The sequence below is a fragment of the Pieris napi genome, chromosome 17 (assembly GCF_905475465.1).
Source record: "Pieris napi chromosome 17, ilPieNapi1.2, whole genome shotgun sequence".
Taxonomy (NCBI): Eukaryota; Metazoa; Arthropoda; class Insecta; order Lepidoptera; family Pieridae; genus Pieris; species Pieris napi.
This window is the reverse complement of record NC_062250.1, coordinates 8,975,122-8,993,237: the sequence shown is the minus strand read 5'-3', so window position 1 is coordinate 8,993,237 and position 18,116 is coordinate 8,975,122. Positions and strand designations below refer to the sequence as shown.

General features: G+C 35.4%; 2 protein-coding genes across 2 annotated transcripts; one reads left to right on the top strand and one right to left on the bottom strand.

Moving 5' to 3' along the window:
• The first annotated feature begins 456 nt into the window (after nt 1–456).
• Nucleotides 457–9,365, top strand: LOC125057719 (TBC1 domain family member 16). The gene is made up of 7 exons (XM_047661553.1): nt 457–1,534; nt 2,558–2,754; nt 3,406–3,907; nt 4,617–4,761; nt 5,512–5,618; nt 6,275–6,456; nt 7,842–9,365. Exons 1-7 carry the CDS (start codon nt 687–689, stop codon nt 8,033–8,035), a joined length of 2,175 nt encoding a protein of 724 aa, XP_047517509.1. The 5' UTR covers nt 457–686; the 3' UTR covers nt 8,036–9,365.
• A 934-nt stretch (nt 9,366–10,299) lies between these two features.
• LOC125057718 (protein toll-like) lies at nt 10,300–17,629 on the bottom strand. The gene is made up of 4 exons (XM_047661552.1): nt 16,832–17,629; nt 14,073–15,310; nt 12,406–13,236; nt 10,300–11,874 (listed from the first exon to the last, which is right to left on the bottom strand). Exons 1-4 carry the CDS (start codon nt 17,001–17,003, stop codon nt 11,329–11,331), a joined length of 2,787 nt encoding a protein of 928 aa, XP_047517508.1. The 5' UTR covers nt 17,004–17,629; the 3' UTR covers nt 10,300–11,328.
• Between the last annotated feature and the right edge of the window lie 487 nt (nt 17,630–18,116).

The following is an 18,116-nucleotide window of genomic DNA, read 5'->3' as shown; positions in this document are numbered from 1 at the left end:
CGATTTAATGATTTACCATAATGATTGTCAGATTGCCATACCAAAATTTGTCATATCAATTTTAAAGTTTATTCAACTCTGAAATATCGCAAGTTACATTATGGCTATCGACCTAGCTATAATTTTATAGGAATAACATTCTTAAGCCATTTCATAATATGAAAGGGCATGAGCCTGGGTTATATATAACTTTACAAGTTATTATTTTTTAAAGACATTATATCCATTAGATATAGTATGCACTTCGCTTACTATATTTTATCGTAATCAATTACATAAATCAATTAAAATTAAATAAGAATATGGTTAATAGAATCGGATACATTTGTGATAGTCTTACTATTTTTCAGATTGCAATTACGTATTTTCTTTACAGGCGCATGCTTTTTTTTTATTTACATAATATAAAAATAAATTCGAAAAGCATTGCTATAATAATATCTAACGTTGAATGGAAAGTACATATCGGTCGTTTTACATCAATTACCTTTAACCTCCTCTTACTTAGTTCTTGCTGTGACGTAGTTAGCGCTACACGATTCGCGATCAATACGTTATCATAGCTATGTGGGTGTTTACATGCGCGCAGTCCACTGAATTGTGAAGGAAGTGCTCTGATGATATCGCCGCGTGTGATAGCACTAATCTGCAATACTTATTCGATTTATTCCTGAAATGTAAACATCATGCCGCTACCTGAACTAATTAAACGAGCATCAAGTTATTTTCTTGGCTTGGAGTTTGACGACGAGGACCCACCTGAATATGTGGACAACGAAATCTTATTCTGCAAGAACAATGTGTGCGTTCACCCACCGACTATCGCTAGACATGAATTAGATATAGTGCATCATCCGGGTTATCTCACAGTGACGACCAAAGTATTTACAGATCAGCATAACAATGCGAAACGACCTACATTATTTCTCAATTGGATTCCTAATTCTACCCTTAGGAAATGCCCATCAGCTGTTGAAACGAGCCCGAGTGAGGAGATCTGTAACATCAATATACCCTCTTATCCAAAAGATATCCCTGTTTCAAAACCTAGAAAGGAGAAAGTAAGAAAATATGATAATGCCTTCTCTGACTCCTCAGATACAACGAGCTTGAACTCGAATTCAGATAAGCAAAGTATTAAATCTTATGACACAAGGTATACTCAAAATGATACAACGAAAGACGAGTTAAGAAGTGCAAGGCCAACAATAAAATCCGCGGAGTCTATTAAGGATGATGTGTACGAAGTAAAAGATGAGTCTCAAATTTTCGAAGGCGATAAACACGTTCGGTCGCAGTCGATGACTTCAGTTAACATAACGATTGCTAATCCGCATATCGAGAACGTTGACTTGACCCCTGACTCGCTCTCGGGTGGCTTCGTGAGGTCATTGTCGATGAGTTCATGTGACGAGGGCAACCCTAATTGGATGAGCACTCCAGAATTTCTGGCCCTGAAACATAACTTGGTGTTTCCTGACAGCGTGCACAGTTCCCCAGCACCTCAGCGTAGGGCTCCTCTTAAATGTCGAAGGTGAGATTATTTCGAAATAACATGAAATCATATAATATTTGGCTTCAGATGAACGTAACTGTGCTAAAAAAGAAATCTTTTCACTAACGTGAAGAACACGACATGCCTTGACGTTGCGCTTATTGAGTTTTGCGCGCTCCAATCAATTATTTCAACAGGAAGCCATGATTGTTTATCTAATACTAGCCATTATATTATCATCTTAAAAACACATGTATTTATTTATTTATAAAAGCTTGTTAACTCTCGGCACACTGATAAATTGCACAAGATAAATAAAATATTTTTTTTAATGTGACAAGCACTCATAGGCAAACATCACGAAGAGATAATAAAAAATTAAACAAAACAATTTAATTTTTATAATTAAACTTAACGGAAATCGATTTCAAATTGTGAGGAACATATGGAAATTGAGCGATTCAAACATGAAAGCTTAACACACAAATAAACTTATTCTTTAAATAAAAATTATGGTATTAAAATAAATTAAATTATGACTTTGTTAACAGTAAATCTTCAGAATTGTAGTAAAACAATTCTAACAAAATATAAATATTAACGTTTAAAAATAAACATTTGTATTGCGATAATGAATTGTCCTAGTTTTCAAATGTTCAGCATATTGTCGTGTACCGCGTTGTTGAATAATAAGTAGTTCGTACACGTGTAAATTGTAGAGCTGCTGCAGTATGTAGAACTTGGGTAAAAGAAAATATTTTACCGGAACGAAATCTTTTAATATTTTTTTACAATATCTAGCGTAAATACAATTAATGAAGTTATTACAGAGGACTATAAATAAATAATAATAATAAATAAATCGTTTATTTGCAAAGAAAGCACATTGGTACATTTAGATCGATTAATTATAAAAATCCGCACAATAAGCCACACAAAAATAGGCATGCAAATGTCATATTAATTTGCATAATATCATAATAATAAGTTAAGTTATTTATAATTGCTGTCAATTTTATGGTCTAAACACTCGCCCTTGAAAGCATTACACTCTGTTTCCAGGTTCTCCGTCGATCTAAGTCAAATGCGTTCTTTGCGCTTATTCTTTAATGATGATAACTGCACCTGTGGACAACTTGTGGTAGCTTCAAGGGAGTCTCAATATAAAATTCTACATTTTCATCATGGCGGACTTGACCATCTGGCTCAAGTACTACACAGATGGCACTCTTTGCTCCATAATATTAAACTTACGCCAGGTAAAGCAAATTTAATAATAATATTAATTTATTTATTGCAAGAATATGGTACAAAAATGTTATGGTGGTACAATCAAAAGATTGCATATTCTGCCACACGTAATGGCGTGCAAATTTGTCTTAAAAGGAATTTTACATAGAAGATAATATATCATTATGGGTCATGTTAATAGGTCAATTCTTATATTATTTGTAGTGATAAAATATTACATTATTAAAATATATTATTACGTTATCAAATTAATATTAATTATAATGTTTCACGCAAATAATCAAGCAAGTATATTTTTTTCCAAAAGTATAAATTATTATAATGCTTGATTACCATACAATTGGTGTTTTTCCTACAATTCCAGATTAATTTTTGGCACAGCCAATTTCTCCCATGTCTACTTCGACAGATGTCTATTCCCGTTGACTTAAAAATATTTATGTTTTTTAAACGACTAAGGACATTTCTAAAATATACATGATAAAATTTACACTATTTGGTATAGGTTACTTGAAGTTTTTGCATCCCTATGAGACTTGAACCACATCAGTATGCAGATGTCTAGTTAAAATTCTTAAGCCTACGCCTTTCAAAACGAATTTTATCTTGACCTGATATTTGAACGCGAAGTACCTGTAAACCGGTGTATTTTGTTTTAGGCTCCGAAGAACCGAATCTACCATACCGTCACTTTATGGTGTGCCGGCCAGAGGTGCAAAAATCAGAACAACACCCAGAAGAGGGAAAACTTCCTAAAATAACCCCAGAATTATATTACGGAAAGATAATGAATAGCAAAGGGGTTATCGAAGATGACCTGTTTCTTCGCAAATGTATATTCTTTGGGGGGTTAGACAAAGAGTTGAGGCGGGAAGTCTGGCCCTTCCTTCTTCACTGTTATCCATACAACTCTACATATGACGAAAGGGAAATTATCCTTCAAATACGCACAAGGGAGTACGATGAAATTACAAAGAGACGTCTGGAAAAAATGACCCCTGAGCAACACGCAATGTTCTGGAAGTCTGTACAAAGTGTAATAGAAAAAGACGTTGTAAGAACTGATAGAGGAAACCCGTTCTTTGCTGGAGAGAATAACTATAATGTAGAGATAATGAAGAATATATTATTAAATTATGCAATATATAATCCGGTTTTAGGGTATGTATTAGTCCAAAACATCCGACCTTAATGGTTGCTGCCTTTTTGCAACCAAATGAAGACGTTCACGTAAATCCGTGTTATTAATAAAGACAATATAAGATTAGGTCATTGATATACAAAAAACCTTTTTACTTACTGAACACAAACCTATCACGGAATAACACACACAACACAATTTCACTTTTTATTTATTATTTTATTTATACTATAGAAAACTTCATTATATTAATTTAAACCCTAAATGCTATATTATAATACTAAGATGTTGTTATGCCATCGCGTTTTAGCACACGCCTAACGCCATCTATTGCTCAAACAAATTATTAATTTAGACATTGTTTTTAAACTAAAAGTTTTTTACTTACCGAAAATACGATATCCCATCCTTTTTTAGCCTTCTTGACGTAATATTTTTACAATTTCTCACAGAACACTTTGGCATTTTTAACAACTGCTCCCAGACGCGAGCGACGCGAGACTATTTGAAATGAGCGCACAATTTAGAATGTTGCGCTCTTTTTTTGCGGACGTTTTTTATACGTTGAGTGTGCATCTTGGGTTTTTTGTATATCAATGGATTAGGCATAAAAATCAAATATTATACAAAATTGTTGATTACTTCCAGCCTGAAATCTTTTAAAATAATCTCACATATTATTACAATTACACAATATTTACAATATTCTTAAATTATTATGTGTTACAGTTACACCCAAGGAATGAGTGATCTTCTTGCTCCTGTTCTATGTGAGATCAAATGTGAAGCGGAGGCTTTTTGGTGCTTTGTAGGTCTCATGCAGCGTGCCATCTTTGTCTGCACCCCAACTGACAACGATATGGACAACAACTTGGTAACATTCTTAATTATATTTTTAAAATGATATTTATTATTATTTTAAATTTTTTTTTTTTTTGGTTCGATCCCCGGCTGAGGCGAACATCGATGTGATGAGCATTTGGTGTTGTTCTTAGGTCTTGGGTGTTTAAATATGTATTTATATGTATATCTATCTATAATATGTATGTATATCCGTTACCTAGTACCCATACCACAAGCTTCACCAGCTTAGCATGGGACTAGGTCAATTGGTGTGAATAGTCTTTAAAAAAAATAAATAATAACACAACACATTTTAAAAGATAATACGGTAACTGAAGCCTTAAAGAGTACACAGTTTTTGCTAATATATATAATATTATTATTAATGCATATATATTTTAAATATTAAAAATTTGAAAAAATATACAAATACATATAAACAATGTTTTACCCCGAAAACGCTCGATGCGAATGACGTTTATTACGCAATGCACAGATAACATTTCGTAAATGTTGCCAACGCAGTTTGATTCAAAATTTTAAATCAAACTAGATAATATGTACTATAAATTAATATATAATTGTACAAAACTGTAGAATTGTATGCTAAAGGTCAAATTTCTTCATAAGCAAAAAGTCTAATCACCCGAAAGAATGTTTGATTCACCGGGAACAGTTTATACACCGCAAAACCACATTTTGACGGTTTTTTTATATACTTTTTTTGATACGTTAAATAACTTTCAGTTCAGTTTTTTTTGGATGTCATTGTATTTTTCAGAGCTACTTAAGGGAACTTATCAGAATAATGGTGCCACACTTTTACAAACACCTTGAGAAACATATTGACGCCATGGAACTACTGTTTTGCCATCGGTGGATATTATTGTAAGTTTATCTTAGGAGTTTTTACGATTTCTTAACTAAAAAATATAAGGATATTAATCATACTTAGTTTCGTAGTATTAGGAATTAGAAGTATTATTTATGGAAACTTACTTTACTGGTTTGCAACGCGTTCATTTATTAATATTTTACTAGTTTCCTTCGCTAGTCTTAAGTATATTTTTGAATTACTGATGAATTAATTACATATCACAAAAGATACATGAATTTTAATTTTCAGCTTATTTAAATTTATTTCCACGTTTTTGATTTATTATCATCATAAAAATTTGTTTATTCTAGATTTTTCGGTATGAATTCGAAAAGTTTTTAAACAAAATATTATCTTAGTGATTAATATTAAATTTATTAAACTATAATAGAAAACTCAAATAAATTTAAAAGGTTCTGTCCATGTGGCTGTGTACCTTCAATGCTGGCAGCATTTCCTCGCTGTATTGCGATACCGAGCGAGCGAGGAAAGCACCAGCTCTGGTACTGGTACTGGTGCTCTCAGCACCGGTACTATCTACCAGGCGCCAACTAAAATCATTAATTAGCGCCGGTGCACTTGAACCCCACGGGACCCCACCCCAAGTATTTACCCAAAGGGAAATTATTATTTTCCGCCTTTTCATCTTAAAATTTTCATGTTTCAGATGTTTCAAACGCGAATTCACGGAAGCAGTGGCTCTCCGTATGTGGGAGGCCTGTTGGGCCAACTACCAGACTGACTACTTCCACTTGTTCCTATGCCTGGCGATAGTTGCAGTATACGCTGATGACGTCATAGCACAAGACTTGAACACTGATGAAATGCTCTTGCATTTTAGTTCTTTAGGTGAGTAACTAATTGTACAATTGTTTGGATTTTATAAAGAAATCCGTGTGACTCTCGTCCCTGAGGACGTAGGTTCGATCTCTGTGCACCAATGGACTTTCTATGTAGTACATTCAAAAATTCACCGATTACAACAATAAAATACCAATTAAGTACCATATTTTTCTATGATTTTGGTAGCTTAGAACCCTGCGTAGTTTCTGAACTTAGCCAGAAGCTACGGAAACTTCTTTTTGTATTTTTAAATTGAAGTCGAATGTTTGGACAAATCCAGCTAAAAACGAAACTTCTAACTTTAAAACCTTTTTTGAGTAGCTTTAACTAATTATAGGAAGCTGAGATTTTTTTTATTTAAACAACATTTAAGACAATCATTTCACAGAAAAAACTGCAAAAAACTGCAAAATACCTACAACAAAAAAAGATAGCAATTTTTGAAACCTCGCTGGCAGAAAACATTCAAAAAACACAAAAAAATGATAACTCGAAAACTACAAAAAAAATCGCGGAACATACATGGGGTATTTTCGTATGCTCGGTGCTAGGTGTGAGGAATCTAAAAAAAATTATTGACGTCACTAGTTTTGGACCAACCTGTATGTACACAATACTGTGTTAAGTTTTTCAAGTGTACAATAAAGAATAAATATTTTTAATTGCAATTACTAACGTACATTAATAAAATACCTACTTTTTACTTGTATCTATTGTTATCAAAATTAAATTATAAGTTCTTGACTTGACCACGACTATGTGACCCCCTCCTGGCGCCAAAGCTGGATCCGCCCTTGCTATGTACACATTTAACACTCGCTCGTACGGCGAAGATAAGATAAGATTGAGAGGACACCGGCATGCCTTATATCCAAAAGTTGACTGCGTCAATCTCAGACTCAGACTTAAAGGTTGTAGCGCTACTGTTTTTGAATTGTATACGTGATTTATAATTCCTATAATAAAGGCAAGTACCTTTTCCACCATACCTAATCAAAAGATGAGATTTGGATGTGTAGTAATGGTTGCAGCTCCTTCCTCCTTCATTTGAGAACTGGCAGTAAATGTAAAATTAAAATTGAGCATTTAATACCTATGTATTTCTTTATTGACGTTCATAGCTGGTGTACATTGTTACCTAAATTAATAAACGATTTTGAATTTGAATGGCGAAAAGCTTCTTGCCTTTTTTCCCGGCCTTTGATTTGGGAATTACCATTCCCAAATAGAATAAAATATGTAGATTTAGTTTTAATTAAATATAAACGTTCAGAAGTGTTACCAATATGAATAATTTTGATTTCATATTATTAGACAGTTAAGTTGCATCTCTGTGTAACTCAAGCGACTATCCAATAATATAATATAAGATCATAAAATAATTCTTCCAGCAATGTACATGGACGGGCGTCTAATACTGCGTAAAGCACGCGGGCTTCTATACCAATTCCGCCAACTAGTTCGGATTCCGTGCACTTTAGCTGGAATGTGTCAAAGATGCGGTCCCGGAATATGGGACTCTACACATCGGCCAAGCGTGGAATGCACCGGCGCACACGATTTCTGTGAATATGCAGTACAATAGTTTCTTGAAATGTTTGTAATGATTTATCGAAATGCTATATCGTTGATTACCCATGAGCAATTCTCTTGTAGTTTTGGAACGTTGATATTTAAATTAATTAATGTTTTACACGGGTTATATTTAATCCGGATATCTGTAAAGTATACGTATAATAGTTATTGTTTTCAAGACCTAGTACAAAATTTTATCAGTATTATTAAATGTTTATAGAAACATAGCATAGAGTTCGTTTTCCATATATTTTGACTCAAGAGAAATTTAACCGCTAAGTATTAACATGTAGCAACACCTACAATCTTGTGCTACAAATTACTGCGATGACTTCATACCCTGAAACGCGCTAATGTCAACGATATTATGTCTCCTTCCTCCACAAACACAATTATTAATTAGAACATTCGGTAAACTGACCATCAACACGCACTAAAAAAAACCTAAGAATTGAAGTCAATTTAATAATATGTATAAAATAATAATTTTTATAACCATATTTTCCTACAGTTTGTAAGACAAATGTGACGATTATAATTGTGTATGTAAATTACAGCCTGTTGGAAAATATTAAGTGACATAAAAATATGTATGAACAGATATTTAATAGAAATAAATTCAATTGTTTCATCATTATGTAACACCTTTTCTGGCAGCCATAACTAAAAGTTAGATTTTGAAAGTTATTATTAACTGTTTAGTTTAACAAATTAGTTTTATGATAATACAATCAGTGTTTTTTATTGAACTACAATAATTATGTATTCTGTGAGTAAAACAATGGTTGACAATGAAAGTTTCATTTATGGCAACTTTTAATTGTAGTCCATGCCTGCTTATAAGGAATTGGCGCGAATTTTAATTTATATAAAATCATATCACACAAGTCAAACATTGTGTTCTAGTCATAATCGTAGGGTGTATTCACATTTACGGTATTTATTACATTTTATAACGTTATATTGGTAAAGTTTTATGTAAAATTTTGATGTTAAATTGCGCGGTACGAAGTTAACGTAACAAGGTACCTGTCTAGAATTAAAGAAATATAACTGTTAAGAGTGGGGTTCTCGTATTTTAGCAGCGCTAGAACGTCAAATTATACAATGTAGAAGTCGATAAATGTTATTTTTATCATATGCCTAAGGTTTACATATCCGTTACCGTACCACCAACTGTACGTTCCGATTCAAGTCATAGAGTCTATAGCGAATACGGCGAATACTATTTGTTACACTGTCAATATTATAATAGGCGCTATATTTGCAATGACAGCAATTCTATCGGTGTTAAATTATGAGAATTGAAACAGTTTAATTGTATACATAGTAATTATATAACAGTTTAATTGTAAACAGTTTAATTGTATACATAGTAATTACAGTTACCACAGTATGAAATATTTTTTTATTGATCACTGTTTGGCTGTTAGTCTATTTCACGAAAGGAGCTCTATGGATTGAATAAAAAAATCTTTAGTTTTGCGTTAAAAATCCATGGAACTTCTTTCGTTAGACAGATTGTATAGAGTTTGTCTTTATAAGGGTTTCAAGACATTATAGCTGCTTTGATATCGATTTTGTTTTCTGTGATAACACAATGGTTTGCTTTAATTGTGCAAATTGTTTATGATGCATTATTTGATAAGGAAGCGTGAAAATCATATCCATTGTTATAATTATATACCTGTGGCATGTTATGATTGTTTTTTTCCTATGACCTATTAAATAATAAATTAAGTATGCAAATATGTAAAGCGACGCAGTTGTCGCTTGCGTTATAGGAAAGACAATTTTTATTTTGTCTTTGGTTATAGATATGCTTACATCATGTTTAATTTGGAGATCCTTCAAAATTCATTCGGTTTGGAAATAGGCATTAGATTTACGTTTTTTTTTTCAACGACAAATAATATTATGAAACTTTCAATAATTCGTGTTTTCGAGCCTAACTCTGGTACACTTAATAGCAATCCCAACCTCAATTTTTAGATTTTGTTACGCGCCATTCCATTGTTTGTGAAAAGATTTGAAAAACCTGTATCAAAATTGCATACTAAAACAGCGGGATTGCTGTAGCTACAGAAAGTTATACCGGCGCAGGAACATGTCCAGTTTGAAAAAATAAATCAATACTTTTTTAATTTTATTTATTTTTCATTGTAATGGCCATTGTTTACTTTGGCGTTTACTGTACAAAAATCAATAGGCGACCTTTGTTATAAAACAAACAATAATTATTTAAAATGTGTTATTACAACAAAATAACGTAAACAAGATATGTATATGTATATATTCCAAAATCTCAAGTCACAATCTAAAAAATTACAATTTTTATAAAAATAGTTTGACAGCTTTCAATACTGATTTGACGTTTTACAATAAAAATAGGTATACACTATTTTAAAAACCTATGATTATTTAATTCACTGGGGGATTTGATTTAGATTCCCAACTTCGGCGTTAAAGGCGTAGTATACATGCTTAAAATTCGTCTTTAGGAAAACCAATTACTGTCAGATTCCTTAGAAAATTGCATTTTAATGCAGCTCCTTATCAAAATAAAAACAATTTTTTTTAAAATACTTCCATCATGTAAAAACATGTATAATACAAATCGAATACTTTCTTCTCTTATAAATTATTTTAATATTAATTACAATTTTAATGCGTACTGCGCACTTCAACATTGAATAAATATTTTATCAAAAACTTAAAATCAAATAAACTATTAGATATGGCAACCCAAACTTTATATTTAAATGATAAATGTTAACACCATTAAAATATTAATAAACAATTCTTTATAGTCTGTATTGTGATGTTTCAGTCTCCCTTTTTAAAATCTTTTAAGATCGGCTCACAGAGATTCTATATCAGAAAAGTATTAAAATATTTCGCTTGCTCCGAGGAAGTCGTAAATGCAAAATCTATATTTTTTCCACGAAAAATAAAAGAAGGTAATGCTATCATTAGTCATTACTAGTACATTACATATACAAATAAAAGTAATTACTTTACAATAAAAACATCCAGTTTTTTTTATATTAAAATGTTTGCAAAAGTTCTGAAAAAAAGTACAGTTATAAGTAGTACATCACCAAAGGAAGCAAAAAATGCGAAAACATTAAAACCGGGGCAAGCGATATCATTAATTCGTTTATAACATAATTCGAGTTTATCATTACTAACTACTTACTAACCCATCTACCGTTTCACCAGTTCATATCATATTCTCAAAAATAATACATTTAAAAACTATAATATCAAAAACAGTCTTAGAAATACTTGTATTGGATAGATCTAATAACGTTGAGCGTCATTGGAGCCGTTCTCATCAGGTGATGCAACAGAGACGAGCGGTAATGGAACCGCACGTTCGAGGCGTTCCCAGAACTTCGGTTCATCCCATTCCAGATAGGTACACGTTGCCACGGCAACGGATAGATCCGCGGGCAGCGCTGCCGCTAACGTCGAACGCGGCACTGTCAATTCAGGCAGCAGGACGAGCAGCAGACGCGGCGTGCGCTCGCGTTGGGTTAACGCCCACGCGGCACGAAATTCGGCACGCGCCCATGCCGATTCTAGAAATGCATCTGACAGCAGCACAATTGTTCGTCGGGAATCGCGAACAGAGCGCGCTATCTGCTCTGTAATGAGTTCACCAGGCGCCCAGTCACGATGGTGGAGGCATAAGCGACGCCCCTGCGATTCCAGTCGCGCAGCCAATATTGCCGCGCGACCAGCCTCACTTGTTGCGAACGATACGAATGCCTCATACCGCGCATGTTTTGCATCCATTTCTTCTGCTTCGATCTCAGCGCCACGCCAACGCCACCATAGGAACCACTGGAAAAATAAATTATCAATTATACATTGCGTTAGCTATCAAACAAGTCAAATAGTTTGAGGATAGAAAGCACGAATCGTACTTCTTCTGTATATGTATCACCTTCAGTTTTACAATTAATATTCAATGTGCATTTCAACTGAGAGTTGTTCCAATTTTTTAATTTTTTTTATTCCGCAAATGCCTCCCTCATTTTGCTTGCTAATCAAAACCATATTTAATGGTTTTAAGAATTGTTAGTATGTAAGTAATTAAATGTAGACTAGCTCTAAAATAAAATATGTGATAAATGTTTTTCTTTCTTTATTCTATTCTGGTCAGAACATCTTTTGTATTACCAAATTATGGCTCGTCACCATAAAATAGTGACACTTAGGACATAATATGGTCTATTAGGGAAAACTAGTGCATGAGCCCCAAAGCCCCAAAAACTCCCGTCGGTCAATGCGCCAAACAGCCTGATCATGAAATGATATGAAATCGGGATTACTACGATCGGAAAACAACATATAGAAGATTTTAAACATTACCTTAATTCGTTTCCTGGCTCGCCGACTTGTAAGGAATACGACGAGAGACATCACCGCGAGTGCTGTCGCCGCAAGTAATGTAACCAACGCTGCCGTTAACGCCGGCCGCGCACATAACGCTCCCGCCTGCAATGCAGCTATTAAGCCGCCGTCTGAGCAACGCACTTGGGACCAGTCCTCTATTCGCGCAGACGCCGCAATCAGCGCAGCCACTGCTTCCCGTGCCGCGCACTCGCAGCTCAATGGATTCCCGGCAAGACGCAATCGCCGCGACGCGTTTAACGCTGCCTCCACCTCTTCCAAATCCACTAGCTGTAGACGGTTATGTGAGACGTCCAGCAGAGTCAGGTTGGCGGGTAAAGCTGGACCGAGTCGCGTCAAAGCGTTGTGCGCTAGATCCAGAGTCCGCACGGGCAATTCGGAAGGTAAGGATGGCACGGCGTCAAGCTCGGCGCGGCTACAGCTGACGGAAACAGCTTCGCCCGTTGCAGCGCAACGACAGGCGCGTGGACACGGCGGCGATGGCACTGGACATGTGAGATCTTCAAGCGGCATGTCCCGCAAAAGAGTGCCTCCGGAACAACGTAAGGCGGCGAGAGCTGGAGGTGCGTGGGCGGGTCGATCGCGGAGGGCGTGCGCGAACCAATAAACGTCACAATCGCAGCGTAGACATGGATTGGAGGTGACGTCGTCGCAAAGGTGTAGGTTGACGCGCGACGGCGCTTCGACGAGCGCGGCGCGGTATTGCTCTCCAGAATAGCTTACAGTCTCGAGTGGATTGCCACACAATTCGACCGTCACGTTTGCTTGCGACCACTGTAGATCTTCCCCCTGTGTCATACAATAATTGTTGATTAATTTGTATTTTTGAAGTGAAACTTCTTTAAGCGCATGATGGTGAAATTTTTACGGAACGTCACGAAGATGTGCAGCGTTTTTGTGGAAGAAAAGGGAGAGAGCGAATGAGACCGATTGAGAGAGAGTAAGAAGGGCGAATTACCTTATAGAAATTCTTTTTTTTAAAATTAAGATTTCGTAAAGAGAATTTATGAAGAGAATTTATAAATCTTATATTTTATGCAAAATAATTTTGTACTGATTCGCTGTTTTTGCCACTGTGTTTTTATTATCGAAGAAATAAATTTGAAAAATTTAATTTATTATTTGTAATAATTTTCGACACTTAATATCCCTAACATATCTTCCTTTTTCCCTCCCTCTATGTCTCGGAAATTTTTAGATTTCTATAAATATGAACAAGTGTTAAAGATTAGTTTTCCAAAGAAGTTTCACTTCTGACATGTGTACTTTGTACGCACGTACTTTTTTTTAAATATTAAATTATAAATGCCGTTTTTCGTTTGTTTAATGTTAAATTTCAGTTTTGTTTAATTTTTCTTATATATTTTTGTCTATTAATGTACGTACTTACTTATGTTTTCTGTTTCGTATATATTGTTTATCTATGTAATCTGTTTTGGCTTTCTGTATTGTATAAGTGTTTTGTTTTATAATATGTATGTTAGCTGTAAGATTACTAATAAACAAATAATTAATAATTTAAAAGTGTGTTGGAAGGAAAAATGTATCGTAACGTTAAGGAGTGGAAGGCGAGGAACAAAAGATTTTTAAACTTGATTTGGGATCGGTTTAGAAAGTGAATTTACCTGGAGGCGGGAGATGTTGTTTTTGCGTAGGTCGACCAGGTTCAAAGCAGGCAGATCTCGGCGCCAGTCAGGACAGAGACGTGTGGCGTTGGTACCTCGCAATCTCAAGACACGTAACGCGCGTAATCTCACCAGGGCGGATACTGCGTTTACATCTACATTGGACCCGCCACCACAAAGGTCGCCCAGCGAAGGATTGTCGCTGAGATCTAGCTCACGCAGTTGCAGGAGCTCAGCTGTCGCCAATGCCCGCACCGACTGGCGATTCAATTCAGTGGACCGAAGCGATAGCGAGCGTAGCGCCACGTTCCATACTAATAATTCCCGCGGCAACGCCGTCGCCGCATGATCCATTAATTCTAATCTGATCAGCGCCGGGGCTCCGCGAAGCCACGCCTCGTTCACTGAGTCCAACCGACAACGGTGAACCTTCAGATCCTCTAGAGAGGCCGCGGGCGGTAGCGGAATCCGGCCGGCGGTCCCACGTGCAGCGCAGTACCATGTTAGTGACTTCAATTGGCTGCAGCTTCGCAGCCACTCCGTTGTAGCATTTTCTGGGGCGCCCACCAGTCGCAATGACCGCACGTTACAGGTTCCGTTGGGGACCACCGCGGCAGCGCCACCGCTCAGCGTCAAATTTTCGAGTTTCGCGGCTACGGTGAGATTGCTGAGTGGCGCGTGAATTACGACGGCACGAAGATTTGCCGCCGCTGCGAGAGGGGCGGTTCGCAGTCTATGACTCTGGATCTCAAGTCTTTCCAGTATGGTGAGGCGTTGCAACGCGGTGGGTGGCAGCTCTTCGAGGCCGCCACGGCGCAAGGCCAGCTGTTGTAAGGAGACGGGGAGCAGGCTGAGCGCCGCAACATCGATGACAACTCCAATGAGGCGAAGAGTGACGAGGCTGGTACAGTCTTTTAGTGTATCAGCAATGAGGGTCGGCCTTCCGCGGTCCGCGCACAGTTCTAATGAGGTTAGGTTTAGGCTACTGCAAAGCGACAGTGTCTCGGCTGGCAATGCCGGCAGACCACGAAGAGTTAGATCGGTAAGCGCAGTGAGAGAAAGATTGAGTGCGGCTAGAGCGGGTGCCAACGCAGCGGGTGGAGTGCACCCGTTGAGCGTGAGGGTGGACACAGCGGTTGGGTGTGCAAATGCTGGCAGTATGCCATCTTCCAAGTTCATGCCTTCAGGACATGATAGTTTGAAATGCTTCGCACCATACTTCACCGTTACGTCTTTTCCTGAAACATTGTTTTAATGTTATAAGTATTATTTAAAAACACTAAATCATTCTAACTCTCAACAATTTTTTTCATAAAAAAAAACATATTTTACATAAAACATTGAAATATTTAGATCTCATTATGTATAGGGGGCCTAGTTTTAATGACATAATTATATTTGTCATTGAAAGATAGGGATCTGATAACAAGAGGTTTTTAAGATTTTTAATTAAAATCATTTATTTTCAATAAAGTTATTATTCATAAAATAGATATGTCGCAGTCAACTAGCTTAATTAACCATTCAATGAACAGCCTAGCCTTTTAACTAAATGGCGCCGTTTTAACGTGAAGATAACTTTGTAGCAGACAACAATGAAAATTATAACTGCAAGTAATTTGATAACATTGTATCATCCTTATATATTTAATATATTTTAATGATTTTCCAAATTTTTACACGCTTTATATTAGCTTCACCTGTATGTATGTATGTATGTATGTAACCGACTCCTTCGGACTCGATTTTGACCCACTTTGAACGGACAGATTTAATTCAAACTTTGCGCACCTGTCAAAGATCGATGACAATGCAATAATCCGAAAAAAAAAATGAAAAAAATTTAACTAAAAAATAAATAATAGTTAAAAAAACTAGAACACACGCTTTTAAAGCACATCAAACTAAAAAGTGAAAAATAATTCCTAATTTAGGCTGAAAATGGTAATGAACAAAAAATACTGGTATTATTGTGAAAAAGCGTGGGGCGCTCTGTGCCATATTTTTCGTCTATCGAAAAAAATAAATTAGGAATTATTTTTCACTTTTTAGTTTGATGTGCTTTAAAAGCGTGTGTTCTAGTTTTTTAAACTATTATTTTTTGTGTTCTTGTTGTAGCTGAAATTTTAGTGTGTTTTTTAGTGGATTTCTAGTTAATCTATATTACCATTTTGAGTATAACTTCTTGAAACTTTTAAATTAACCCTAATTGTAATACATTCTATAAAATTGTTTAGGGTGAACAAATTAAAAAATTAAAAAAAAAGCAAATATGTGAAAATCTACTGATGTCATGTTTATAAATCAAGTGCCAAAGGGTGAGAAGCATTAAAAAAAGAATACTAGTAAACTGCTTTAATAGTATTATTAATAACTATCACAACTTTGGTTAAGTTGTGATAGTTATCTCTTAAAAACGAATTCAAAATATAATTTGTTTCAAAAATTCGTATCTATTTTGAACAAGTAATAAAGCCAGGTCTGTAATATTTCAGGTCTGTTTTTAATGAAGAGATGGAAGAATGATGTACCAAAGTGAGGGAGGGACGGTAAGCTTGCAATAGCCGATGTTGTAGGGCAGCCTGGCAAAATACAATGTATATTCGTTAGTCTGTACTTTACACTTAATATACAAAAACAAAACAATAAAATACATAATAAAAATAGTGTTTGTCAGCAAATAAAGACTTATCTGGTTTATTTGAAATCTTACCTGCCAAATTAATTTAAATTATAAACTAGTTATGTTATTCACTCACCTTGCAGACTAAACAAATACTCATCAGCTTGGTGCCCTCGATACAGACACTGAGAAGCATTAACATTTGGAGGACAGCGTAACACTGGAACTTCCTCTTTCAATTCAGGACTAGCAGCTCCTCCGTTCCATCCACACAACATTAAACACCACCATACCGCCACCCTTGGCATTTTGAAATTGCATCTCTGCTTGTCACACCCCACGAATAAACTCGAAGTCACAGGAATTTATGCAATCAATTTAATGCAACATTGTCAAACTAAAGTTAACTCAGAGCTAATTCTTGAGGTTTGAAAGTCCCAATCAAATTACACCAAATATACAAAATTCCACATTAATAATCATCGCTAAAGTTAAAACACTAATGCGTCCTAACACTATGGGTGTTGAGGTAAATATTCAGCGTAAAATGAAGTGTATATCTAATTTTCCTGTTATGTTATGAATTCCTCGAAATCCCTGAATCCCATAAAATCACTTCACAGTATACTTTACACTTTGCAATACACTATGCTTAAAGAAACAAACAAGATTTAAATTAAAAAATACGACCATTTCAAAGATTTTGAAATGGTTTATTATTAGTTTCTTATCATAACAAAAGCGACTCCAAGAAGTTAAACAACAAAAGTCAAAACCACTTATATTTTTTAATTGTCATTTTGTCAACAGTTAGCACGTAGATAGCACAATACCTGACGGCTGTTATCTATGGACTAAGAGTGTCCTTGCCCCTAGGAAGTTGGAATCTGAACTGCGCCGTAGTCTTTTGTCGCAAGACGGCAAGAAACTGGAACTAAACTTGATTTGAACAGCTTTAAGCTTATAAAAATAAATAATACCCAGGGCCGCGCCGCCCATGTGTGCGAAGTGTGCGATGCACACAGGCGCTAAGACAATAAGGGCGCCGCCACCGAAATTATTTATACTACACTTAACTACAATATTCTTACGTATGTTTGAAGTTTCATTTTACGCTTTGGGTTTAAGTTTACATTAATTACTCAGAGCTTAACGAATCAAAAGAAAGGCCGCTGCGCCGTGAGTGTGTTTATGTCTTATGATTTCAATAATATGCCGCCATACCTTGATAAAATCGAAAATGAACTAATTTTTATACTCGGTAACCAAATTCAACATTTTATTTTAACTTTATGTCTAATTAATAAATATTTTTCAATAATACTGGATTGTACTCCTGACGTTTCACACGAAGAGCAAATTAGTATGATAATAAGATTTGTCAACTTTAACATGGAAACTAGAAAGTTGGAAATTAGAGA